Here is a 12796-nt window from a genome sequence, read left to right on the forward strand (position 1 = left end):
GGGCCTGCATGGGTTGACCTCCATCAGGGCAGAAAACACCCAGGCATTAAAATCAAGCAGACTGAGCTCCGACGCTGGCTCCTTCTCGCTGGCTCTGGGATCCGGGATCAGCTAGCTGACCGGGTGAGCTGCCTTTTCTCTCCTCTGCTCTCCTGTCTGTACTCCTCACATCTCCCTCCTGTCCCCCGTCCTTCCGTTTCCTGCTCTAGCCAGCGCTCCAGTTACCAATGCTGGGATTCCACAGGACTCTCTGGCTTGGGCCCTTTCCCATGGCCATTCCACGCCTCTCCCTGCACAAGCTGAATCACTCCTATGCCCTCAGCTACCATCAGCTTCCAAGCAGAGAGCAGAATCCCTGAGCTTCAGCCACCTGCATGCAGCTTCCCTGACACCTGTGTGGGTCACCCCTCCCCTTGTCTGCACTGAATCCATTACCCTCCCCGCCAACCTGCTGCCCTCCATGATGGCTGCCTCGGTGAACGTCACGTCCATCCTCCGGGGAGAGTCCCTTGCCCGGAAGTGCAGTCTGTCCCTTGGCCCTACAGATTTTACCTCTTAAGCATGTGCCTTCATTTGCTCACTCAGTGCACACCTGTGTACCAATGTCCTCTTCATCCTCTCTTCCAGGGCTTTGTCGGCTCTGCCGCCGGCACCCGCCCTCCTGAAAGCTCCACCCACGACCTGCAATGGGTCAGTCTCCCTTCTGCAGGAACTCCGGTTTTTTAAAAGCATGGCTCTGACCGCCATCCCTCCCCACCTAGCCATACCTGCCAGTGCCTCCTACTGCCCGCATCCTCTGGCTCTGCTGGAGACCCCAGCTGCAGCCCCCGTCCCCCCCACCAGGCTGGCCTCCGTCCATCCCTCACAGAGATCACCTGTTCTCCCACCACCTCCTCTGCTTCTCTCACTTCACCCGAACAACTCCTCCCAGAACTCCCTCTCCCAGAGTTCCAAGACCAGGTGGGGCTCTCTTCAGCCCGTCACAGTGCAGCCACGACTCCCCCCCCCCCACCTCCGCCCTGCAGAGCTGGATCAGGAGTGCTCCGTGTCTATCTTCCCCATCCACCTGTGTTCCCAGGACCTGGCATGTCGTAGGGACTCAGTAAAGAGTCACTGCCCAGCCTGGGTATAATGCGACATCACAGTGGTGCACATAAGGGAGATGAGGCCACGGCACGAGCGAACACTTCCGAGCACCGGCTCTGTGCCAGACACTGGCTGGCCCTGGAGCTGGGAGGAGACTCTGCCGTCCAAGAGCCACCAGTCTGGATGCAACCTAAGAGCCACACGCTCCCCTGGGTCACTCGCACTGGGGCCTGCACTTTGTCACCGGCTCTTCCAGCCAGAGCCCCGCGCCTCCTGCCCTCAGCCCTCACGTGGCAGCTGGCTTCACCAAGACAGGGCTGCTGGCAGCGTCGAACACAGTGCAGGAATCTTCCCTGCACCTGTCTGGCCTCCTCATCCCCTGCAGGGACCCCCAGCAGAGCAGCTGTATCCCAAGGGGCCACTTCTTCCCCGTGTCACTGGGCACTTTGCCTCAGGGGACAGGTGTTATTAGGGTCACAGTTAAGGGTGTCCCTTGACTTCTCTGAGCTTCTGTGAGATGGCGTTGGCATGAGGCTGCAGTGAGACAAAGGCCATCAGGTGCCTGGCACAGAATGAGTGATCATCAGCCAACCGTGCCTGGGGTCAGGGTCAGGGTCAGGGTCAGCGTCAGCCCTGAGCTGTGCTCAGTGGGCATCCAGCTACTTGTCCAGACAATACAGCAGGAGCTGTACTTAGAAGGAACTGGAGAAGCTTCTGACTCCAGCCTCTCCCTTCACTCAGGCTGCGACATTCCAGGACACACACACACACAGGTGGCACGGCCTCAGCCTTGAAGGTGCACAGATTCTTCTTCCCTTCCTCTGGGGCTTCCAACATTCCTAGTCCCAGGACCTCGCCCAGGCACTCTTCTCCCCTGATGTCAGCAGCTGAGCACACAGCTTCTAGAGCTGAGCCGCTTCCCAGCTGGATGACCTGGGGAAAGTTAACTTGATCTGAGGGTCAGTTTTCTCATCTGAAAATGAAGCCAGAGGTTTGCCCCGATGATTAAATAGTAGGAACATTAAATGTCCCTGGCACAAAATAAGCACTGACTAAGTGGCAGCCACTTGACCTTGTCTCCCTGGCCCTTTTCTTCCCTGGTGGCCTCCCTCTCTGCTCTCTGCTCCACAGTTCCCTGTGTGAGGCTGCAGGGTTCACGCCCACACTCTGATTGCCACCCCTCTCCTGGGCCCGCTCCCCTCCCATTCACCTGGCTGACTCTCACTCAGCCTCAGGCTCCCTCAGGCTCGTGGTCATGGCCTCCTGAGATGTGGGGGAGGATGGGGTGAAGAGGAAAAGACAGGAGTCCATCCCAGGTCCCTGCTCGCACGGCGATTTCCAGAAAGCTGCTCTGGGGTGCTGTTGCTGCTAGGTTGGCTTTTTTGCCCTGAATAAGGAGTGTGTGGTCCAGCAGTGGAGCCAAATGGTCGCAGGAGCAACCCCCTACAAGTGGACCCTCTGGGAGCCATGGGTTCACCTTGAGCCTTGCAGGTGAACTAATTGTTCGTGGTGTCCTTTCAAGTGATCTCGCAACTCACCAACTTGGACCCACCTAGAAAAATCCCCAAGGGCTGTTACGACTGTGGAGATGGCTTCTACAACCCGATCACACGGGTAGTCAAGGACTACAAGAACCGCTTCCTGAGAAACGCAGGTTGGTTTATTCTCACGCCGTGGCGTGTCCTTCTCCCCTCCCATCTCCATCCAGGACTGTGCCTGTGTGTGCAGTGTGCATCTGGGGAGAAAGCGACTTTCACTGATGAAAGACAAAAATAATGGATGATCTGAGTGTTTCACTCTCTAGGCTGCCTGTGGCTGGCAAGGCTAGTCCTGTTGGAGGCGAGGCCATTCATGGTCCAAGTGTGACGACACAGAAGCAATCAAAGCATGCACGCTTTTGTGTGCGGCCCTTCAGTGAGCAGTGGATGGATGCCTGTGGTGTACTGGGGGCCGTGCCTTGTGCTGGGAGTACAACAGGGCCACACCAGGCAGGGGCCACCTTCTTCGTGGAGCTGACATCCTGACAAGTGGACAGGGATTGGAAATGGTTGATTACACAAAGAAAGGGAAAAGCAGGACCCTGGAGGGAAGTGGATATAGGGGTCCCTGAGAGGTGAGAGTGATGCCGGGCAGCACAAAGACGGGTGGTCCCTGACCCAGAATCAGCCAGGGAGGTTTCAAGAAGGAAACAACATCTAAGCTGACCCCAGGAGAGTCGCTGGGAGCTGGTTGCAGGCGTGGGACAGGGCTCCAATGCAGAGGAAACAACACAAGCCCTGGCCTAGGGGTGAGTGACACCTGATGGCCCAAGAAGGCTGGGTGGCTCTCAGCCCCCCGGGGACCCAGCACCTCAGGTTAGTGAGTGAGCACGAGGCTGATAAGACTGAGAACTCCTACAGGAAGCCAGTTCACCAAGCAGAGCATCAGCATTTTCCTTTTATTTTTCTAAAAAGAGTTATTTACATATTTGAAAAGCAAAGTGACAGGAGACAGAGAGAGAGAGTGATCTTCCATCTAGTGGTTCACTCCCCAAATGGCCACAGCTGTAGCCAGGAGCCTGGGACTCCATCCGGTCTCTCACATGGATGGCAAGGACCCAAGTACATGGGCCATCTTCTACTGCCTTCCCTGGAGCACTAGCAGGGAGCTGGATCGGAAGTGGAGCATTTGGGACTTGAACCTGTGCTAGCATCGCAGGCAGCGGCTTAACCTGCTGCACCAGAATGCAGGTCTCCAGCATTTTCCTTTAACACTCGTAAAGTCCAACCTATCCCTTTTCTGGAATCAGAGTCCCACCAGGAATCACAAAAGCTTTGCACCCTCTTCCCAGAGAAATGCCCGCACGTGCACGCATGCGTACACACACACTCACGCAGACATACACTTTGCATATGGTCTTAAGGCACTGATGGCTCCTGTAACGACTCAAGTGCATCATGAGAAAGCAGCCGCCAGGCAGGAACAGCAGGGCTGTGCGGGCTGACGAGAGCGCCCTCTCTCCCTGCCGGGGAATTTACTTGCTAAGTCAATGGCTATCAGAAAATTGCCTCTTGTGGCTGACCTAAGAGCAGAGGGAATTGTCAGCTGCTCCTGTGGCTGGGGTCCTGGCGCTGAGGATGCCCCAAGCACTGTGGGCTCCTGGAGGAATTCGGCCAAAGCCAAGGTCCTAAGCTCTCATTTCCTGCCTCACTCCCCTGTTACCACCAACACAGAGCACTGCTCTGTAGAAAAGGGGTTCTGCTGGCTCGCCTTGTAGTTTGCTGGTCACCTGTACTAAGGGAATGGGGGTGTGGCCTTATACCATGCTGGACAGGTTTATTTACTGAAGGCCTTGTGGGGCCTGTATTATGCAAATACCCCTCATATTTGCCCTTGACACTTTTTGCTGAAGTTTTTAAAAACTTAGAGAGAGAGAGAGCACTTCCATCTGCTAGTTCACTCCCCAAATGTCCACAATGGCCAGGGCTGCCAGGAGCCAGGAATGCAATCCAGGTCTCCCACATGAATATCAGGGACCCATGTACTTGCTCCATCACCTGCTGCCTCCCAGGGTGTGCATTAGTGGGAAGCCAAAGTCAGGAGTCAGAACCAGGAATCAGAGCAAGACGCTCCAATGCAGGTCACAGCGTCTTCACTGCTGGGCTAAATGTCCACTCCCTGGACACTGATTTCATCTGTAATTGAATATTCCTGTCTGTAACTAATTGTCTCTCCCACGTGCCTGGGGGTCCACGTGAGACAGGCTGTGTTGGTCCCGTCTCTGCCTGTCACAGTCAGGGTCCTTTAGAAAATCAAAGAACTTAATATCAGGAAATTGGCTCAATGTAGAGCTGAAAAGGCAAGAGAGAGACTTCAGGGTAACCAAGTACCTGTAGCAAGCAGCTACACTGTAAAGACTGAGGTCAGTGGGGTGATGAGAACCTAGAAGGTGGTTGCAGGGACTCCAAGGAGCAGCCCAGACCTCTCCCAAGAGGTCACTGCCTGATGGGGGGTTGCCTGTCTGGGATGTCAGAGGAGGGGCCCCACAGAGCAAGGCCCCAGACCCTTGCGAGGGCCTGCTGCTCAGGGCAGCCTCTGCAGAAAGCCTTGACGCTGACTCTAGGAGTGTAGAAAAAAAAAAAAAACAAACAAACGGGAACCCAGATGTTTCTTCTTAGTGCTTAACAGGGTGCCAGCTGGTAGACATGGAGGTCAGGTGGTCCCAGTCCCTGCACCACTGAGCAGGAAACAGAAGGGGGTCAGTGGGGGGCTAAGTCAGTAGCTTCCAATGGGTCCCGTCCAACCCTTTTGTAGCTCCCCATCCACAGGCAGTAGAACCCCCAGACAGGAAAGTAACAATGTGTGCTATTTGCACCTTGCAAGCTGCAACCCTCCTGCACACAATCTAAAGACATTCTTGCTTTCTCCCCTAAAAGGGGAGATGCAGCCCAGTAGGCACCAATATCCACCTCTGAGTAATAGTTTCCCCTCCACGGTCCTGCCCAGCACTCTCTAGGCCACAGCCACCACCTTCCATCCTTCTGCAAAATAATAAGGGGAAAGAGGAGATAAACCGGATTGGCCAAAAGGGACAGATGCTGCAGATACAGTCGGACATACAGGTGCAAGCAAGGAAGGAAAACTGTACCACTTCTACCGTCTCTTTCTGTAACTGGTCAGAAGGCTGTCATTCACAGGTGTCACTCACTGCCTTTATCCAGTCCAGCCTCCCTTCACCTTCAGCCTGCCCTCAACTGGTCTGGCTTTTTTCTCTGGCAGGGTGAACTAAACCTTTCTCATTGAAGGGTATCAGTTCCTACTAGCCCAGCGAAGTTCTTACTAGCCAAGCAAGTCCAAACCAAAGGTTAGTTTTTCATTTATGTCTTCTGTTAGCAACAGAAGTATTAAGGGGTAGCCTGGAGAGCCCCCTAGAATCTACAGTGTCGCCTGTCCCCTCCGGCACAGCAGCCCAGCATAGCCCTCCCTCGCTGGTTATTGCAGGGGTAGAAGGGACCAAAGTAACCAGCTAGCCCTTTCTGCTTCCACGCCAGTGGGATCCTGGCCTCACCTGATGAGACCATTCCTCCTGAGAGTGAAGACCTTTTGAACCAGGAAAGTTCAAAGGTGTAGACAGGAAGCAAAGTGTCTGATTACAAACTGGTGCTCTGTTCTAGCCCCAGCACCGCTGCAAACACTCCTTTGATGGATGTGCAAGGGACAAACTAAGGAATGAGCCTGTCCTGGGAATCTCTCCCAGGGAGACAGATTCATATCATTTCCCAAATGTATTTGACCCCAAAATTCATCGGGAGATGGATCAGCAGGCAGCGTTTTTGGAACTGTGGTTCCGTAGCATATATTTTGAGAATTCTGTGTTACTGTCATCTTTCTCCACTTGTGGGACAATGCAGCTGATTTGTTGTTCAGCTTTTTGGGTTTGATTTGTATTCCAGTCCTGTCTCGGTGCAGTGACAGCCTCGCAGGGAAGACAGACACAGAAACACAGAATCACAATGTAATGTGATGTGAGCCCTGGAGGGCGAGGGAGGGGTGAGGAGGGGGAGCAGGGCGAGCATGGAGGGCTCGGGCAGGTCTGACGGGTCTCAGCGGATGAGCAGGGATTTCAGCAACAGCAGTGTTGGGGAAGGGCGTAGCTGATAGAGGGACCCACACGTGCTGAGGCACCGAGGCAAGAAAAGCATGGCATGACTGGGAACCGTGGGCAGAAGCAGCCCAGCATGCATCATGGGAAGGAGGGGCCTTTATTTATTTGTTTTTTTATGGTGAAAAAAAAAAAAAAACAAACAAAAAAAACACATGTATTTAGAATTAGCCAGCCGGACTCAGTTGAGATGATCCCAGTTTTGTTGGCTACATCCAAGCCATCAGAATCAGGAGCCAGTAGAACATGCACCTTCTTCTCTCGGCCAGGCTTGGTCAAGGTCTAGACCGTGGCCGCATCAGGGTCACACAGCTCCTTTATAGCCAGGGGCTTGTTGGCCTGGACGTCCACAGAGAACACAAGCGTCTTGTTGACTTCTGCCTTCTTCGTGGCCAACTGGGTGGTCACAGGGAGCTTGATGACAGCTCGGGGCTCGAGCCGCTGCCACCAGAGGGAGGCGGAGCATCTTGGGCCTCCACACGCCGATCTTTCATGTGCGTCTACGGACGCCTTCTTGGCCTTCAAAGGCTTTGCTTGGCTTCAGCTTCCTCCTACACCATCAGCGCCATCTTCGCGGAAAGTGGGGGGAAGGCCTTGACTTGGGGGGTCTGGAGAAAGACATTGTGGCGGCAAACACTTAAGGAGCACCTGCTATGGATCTGGCTCATGTTGGACAAGGAAGGGATGGTGGTGTTACGGAGCCTTCTCTCGGGAGCCGGAGAAACTGACGGTACCACAGATCACAACAACACAGTGTTGCTGCCAGGGAACTGAGTGCGGCAGCAGCCCAGGGAGGTTTCCCAGAGAAGGCAGGAGCTGCTGGGGAGCCTATAGGAGAGCAGACAAGGCAGCAGGGTGGGGGAGTGTGTCCAGGGCAGAGTGACCGGCACGTGCAAAAAGATTTCACAGCTGGGGAACAGCAAGTAGTTAAGGAGCGTGAGATGACAGTGTGCAGGGCAGAGAAGAGCAAGGCAGTTGGGCCAGGGTGAGGGCAATGGGAAAGGCCAGGTGTCTGTACCCAAAGGTAGTGGCGAGAGCAAGGGCAGGGGTGGGGGAGGTGTGGGTCAGGCAGATCGCACAGCAAGTGATCCGTCCCTTCGAAAGTCTTCTTGGTTACTCATAGAGCAGAGGCCAAAGGGGTGGGAGGAGGTGGGAGATGCTCCTGGTCAAGGCGACGGGAGACTGGCACCTGGAGGACCACAGACCCAGAGTGGTGGACTGGCCAACCCGGGTTCCAAGTCCCGGCTCCAGCTCCCAGGCTGCCTGCTGGCTGACCCTGGGCCAGTGCCTTCCCTCTCTGGGCCCTGTTCTGTGCTGTGAAATGAGGGAGTTGGGCTAGATAATGTGTAGGGTCCATCCACCTTGAAGAGTCTGTGATGGGGGAGAGAGGGAGCAGGGGGTATTTTAGTCCCGATATTATAGGACAGATCAAGTGCGGAGTGTCCTGGAAACCACTAAGAGGGTCTCTGCTTGTGGCCACCTAGTCATTAGCCCTGACTCACCTCCCCCTGCGCAGGCCTGCTCCACGCCTCTGCCCGGCTTCGGTTGCCCAGAGCTCTTTCTGCCCTGCATTCCAGTCTGCCCCCATAAATAGTGCTTCCTGTGGCAGCCTGCAGGCGCGGGCTGCTGGCCCTGCGGGCCCCTGGTGGCTGACTGAGGCCGGGCCAGAGTAAACACGGCAGCCTGGGCCACTGCTATTAGGAAGCCCATGCCACTGGCTGCGCCAGGGCCGAGGGCGCTTGGAGGAGGTCAAGGGCTGGGGCAGTGGCTCAGGAGGTGCCTGGGTTCACCCTCGGGCCTCGGTGCCCTCTCTGTCTCCTGCTGGCTTATTTCCTCCCAGAGAAGCTTCTTTAGGCCTGCCAGGGAACAGTCTGCCAAGCTGTCAACGTGCTGCACAGACCTGGCCCTGCTCGACTCGGGTCTGAGAAAATGCTTGTGTTTGCTGGGGCAGCCGGGGCCTGCCGGGGCCTGCCCTGCTGGTGCACGGTGAGCATTCCAGCCCAACCTTCCACACATCAGGAAGTCTTGGCACATCCCACGCTGAGCCAGGCAGCACCTCTGGCCCCCAGTAAGGGACGCCTGTTATAACCAGGCGTGCGTGTGTGCATGGGTGGGCATCTCTGTACGTGTCCTGCACTGTGACACTTTCTAGTCTGTTTGACCTTTTAAGATTCTGGTTGCTAAGCACCAAATCAATTTCACCATCTTTTAAGGGTCAAGGCAGCCATGGCTAGATTGTTCCAGGCCCGCCTCCCTGAGCAGCCCCCCACACGCCCCTCTGCCCTCGCCAGCCTCCCTGACAGTACTTAGCCCTGCACAATGGAGGCATCCTCAGTTGCCTGCCTCCCCCACTAGTCTGGGAACTTGAGGGCATGGAGCACATAAGGATGTCTGATTCATCGCTGTGTCCCCGGCACCTAACACAGGTCCCCCAAGTTGGAACTGATTAAATGTTCATGTGGGGGGGGGGGGAAGGGGGGGGAAAGCAGGCAGGCCACCTGTTCACAAGTCCCTCACATTCTTCGATCAGTTGTACAAGGTTCAGTAGCTGGCTTGCAAGGCAGGGCTTACTTTGAATAATAAAAGCCACCCGTGACATTTCTGTGCGCCTCCAGCTTTTCAGAGCAGCTGAGCATCGATCAGAGATCTCAGCTCCGTGGCCCTCAGGCCGCTGGTTTTGTGTGCCCGGGCCAATGCTGTAAATTGCCTGGGTTCCGACACCCAGGTGGGACATGCACTGCCCAGGTCGCCACCGCTCCCCCAGCAGCATCGGTCACTTCTGGTGCCTTAAAGCCTTGGAGTTCATGAGCCCTGGATCTCAGGTAAACGCCGCCTGCATCGCTGAGCTGGGAATGGGCTCATCCTTAGGGAAGGGACCTGGGTCTTGGGAAGGTGAACGAGACCTTGATAGTGGACCCGCTGCTCAGACCCACTCCCTTCTTACCACAAATCGGTGGCCTTCCCGCTACACCTGCTACTGCCTACATTAGGGCCGTAGAACCTTGGGGAACTGTGGACAGCTGGTGTGTATTCCAATCAACACAGCTTGGAAACTGGGAGAGGTTGAAGCCACAGCATGGTGTGGTGGTAGAAAGCCCAGAGCCAGGAACAGTCCACAACTCTGACCAGCCTCTCGTCCTGGACCCACCGCTGGCCAGCCGTGGCATCGTGGGTAGATTACTTTTCCTCTTGGAATCTCTGTTTCCTCGTCTACAAAATGGGCACTTATGGTAGCACCTGTCTGAAGGAGTCAGGGTAAGGAAAAATGAGACTGAGTGCAAAATCTGCAGTGCGGCTCCTGGCCCCGTGACAGGCGCTGAGTGGTCGGTAGCTGTGGCTGCTCTCGTTACGAGGGTGATGGACTGAGGCTGCAGGAGAGGGAAGCGAGCTGGGCTCTGCAACCTTTAGGGCCGTTTCTTGGTGCTGCAGAGCAGTGCAGTCTCTAGGGAGACAGACAGGCTCGGCCACACGGACCTTCCTTCTCCCCAGTGAGATGAAAGGCTGCCCTGTGGCGTCCAGAGCCCAGCCGAACCTCCCAGGTCCACCTTCTATCCTCCTGTCCCTCCCCGCCACCCCCATGCTTTACTCCAACCAGACCAGCGGCCTTCCAGTGGCAAACACCACCAGCACATTCTGCTCCCTGGGGGCCCTGTGTATGCCCCCCAGTACAGAATAGGAGTCCTTACCTCCATGGAGTCTCTGCCCGTGGCCCCTGGCAGGACGGCACGTGGCTCCACGCTACAGCCACAGCCCAGCCAGAGGAGGCTGGGAGGGGACCGGCCCTGCGGAGGATCCCCGCCAGTGCTGTGCTGACCTCCCACTGGCTTATCTCATCTGCGTTTTCCTGCCACTCCAAGCAGGAAATTTGCATGAGCCATGGTTTGCGGTGAGGACAACCGGTCTCAGGTCACCCAACAAGCAACAGAGTCGGACTGGAACCCAGACCTTCCCAAAGCCTTGTTCCATGCATTCTGCTCGCCAGCCTCTGGCTGCCTTCACTCTGTGCTCGGTCCACCCCCTCTCCCAGAGAGGGGCGGGCCTGACTCATGTGGTCCCTCCACAAGCACCACCATTCCTGGCACCCAGCAGGAGCCTGCCAAGGTCCCTAAATGAGTGAAAAGGTCCATTGTAGAGTCTTGAGGCAAAAACACCACAGTCCCCAAAAAGAGATGCTACCTCATTTGTAAAAGGGTCCTTTAGGGGCTGCGCCATGGCTCACTTGGTTAATCCTCGCCTGTGGCGCTGGATGCTGTCCCGGTTGCTCCTCTTCCAGTCCAGCTCTCTGCTGTGGCCCGGGAGGGCAGTGGAAGATGGCCCAAGTGCTTGGGCCCTGCCCCCACATGGGAGACCGGAAGGAAGCACCTGGCTCCTGGCTTCAGATCAGCAGAGCTCTGGCCATTGTGGCCACTTGGGGAGTGAACCAACAGAAGGAAAACCTCTCTCTCTCTCTTACACGCTGTAACTTTGTCAAATAAATAAATAAAATCTTAAAAAAAAAGGGGGGGTGTCCTTTATAATCTGGAGCATTTGAAGATGTCTGGGAGAATTGGGAGATTAACTCCCATCCCTCCCCCTCCCCATGCTCCCAGGAAGGCCAAGGCAGAGCCGCCCTGGCCGTTTGTCCGCGTATCTCTTCCACATAGCTGTTGCTCGCGTCTACTGTTGCTACTAGTAGGAATCATTTGCAAAATAGCTGTACCACTAATCCTTGCTCCCTCCCCCCAATTAATGATACCCCATGCGAGTGTCTCAGATGAAAGGCACATTATTAATATTCAAAGAAAGAAAACCCTCATAACCATTTTAACATATACAACTAACAATGAACTAAATTGGCTTTGTGGAAGACAGAGAGTGAGCATCCCAAATTAGTTTATGTAACAGCTGAAAATCTTCCCCCAGAGGCCTCCGTACCGTCCTCAAAGAATATCCTGATCACCAGAACTGCTGTCAAGATTCCCGCCAACATCATCTCCTTTGTTGTCTGAAATGTCAAATCAAGCACATCTGGCAAATGTCCTAGAGCTCACACGTCTTTCAGACAGCGTCTGATTCCCGACGGTTAAAGAGAGAACGCCACCGCCTAATGGAGCCACTCTCCAAGACAGCACCAACTTTCCTTCCATCAGAAACAATGGCCCAGGCCCCTCAAAAATATCACGCACCCGTGATTCTTTACAGGGAGGGCCCGTTGGCGACCTGAACCCGGAGGTTCCAGGCAGAATTGAAAATCAAGACCACAAGCCTCACGGACAATGGGAGGAAGCGGTGCCCACGGGGGTCTGAAGAGTGAGCCGGCTTGTGTGACCCCACAGTCAGATGCCACCGCAGATGGGATAAGCCAGTAGGGGGGCGGTGACTGAAAGAGCACCTTTGGCGAAGTTCCTCTGGCATCCTTTAGCAGCGGGAAAACCCGCGGTGACATCCAAAGCAAATGCCCACTCAGGGGGAACCGCTTAAATAACACATGGCCTGGTCTTGGAATAGAATCCACAGCGGTCGTTAAAGATGGCCGTGAAGGAATGGATCTATTGACGCGCAAAGACATCACATCGATCACCGCGGCCAGCATCTGCCAAGTGCTCGCAGTGGTCCAGGTCCAGGCCTAAGCCTTCCGCATGGATCATTTTATTTCATTTCATCCAATCCCCACACAACAGTTATTATTATTGCCACTTTACAGATGTGGAAACTAAGGCCTGGTAAAAATGCCTGCCCAAAACCAAGCAGGTGCCAAGTGGCAGAGCGGGGATTTGGACCCAGGTCTAGCTGACTCCAAAGCTACGCTGACGTTTGAGCTGGTTCCCAGTGAAAAGTTGGAGTTCACTCAGGAGAGAAAGAGCCGAGCGCCTTCCCAGGAGAGACCTTAAGATAGAAAAGGGGCACACTCAACGAGGGTAAGATTGCAGGATGGTGATTTTCCCCGGAGTAATTCCCTGCCCTCTTCATTGTTCAAAAATGGACCCGTGACCAAGAGGCTTTCAATGCCACTGACAAACCAAGACTCCTCTAACCTTAATGCTACCGCCTTCCCCTGGCAGGTGAGAAACCTGAGCCTCCCCCAACCCA

The 12796-nt window shown here is 55.2% G+C and overlaps 1 protein-coding gene across 1 annotated transcript in view; it reads left to right on the top strand.

Annotated features, from left to right (window-relative positions):
* MORN5 (MORN repeat containing 5) overlaps positions 1 to 12796 on the top strand; it is a 35997-nt gene that overhangs the window by 8716 nt on the left and 14485 nt on the right. Inside the window, exon 4 of the mRNA XM_008273368.5 lies at positions 2609 to 2740. Within this exon, the coding sequence (XP_008271590.1) occupies positions 2609 to 2740 (132 nt within the window). The remainder of the gene's footprint in view (positions 1 to 2608; positions 2741 to 12796) is intronic.

The sequence above is a fragment of the Oryctolagus cuniculus genome, chromosome 1 (genome assembly GCF_051225735.1).
Source record: "Oryctolagus cuniculus isolate XC-2025 breed Fujian yellow rabbit chromosome 1, ASM5122573v1, whole genome shotgun sequence".
NCBI lineage: Eukaryota > Metazoa > Chordata > Mammalia > Lagomorpha > Leporidae > Oryctolagus > Oryctolagus cuniculus.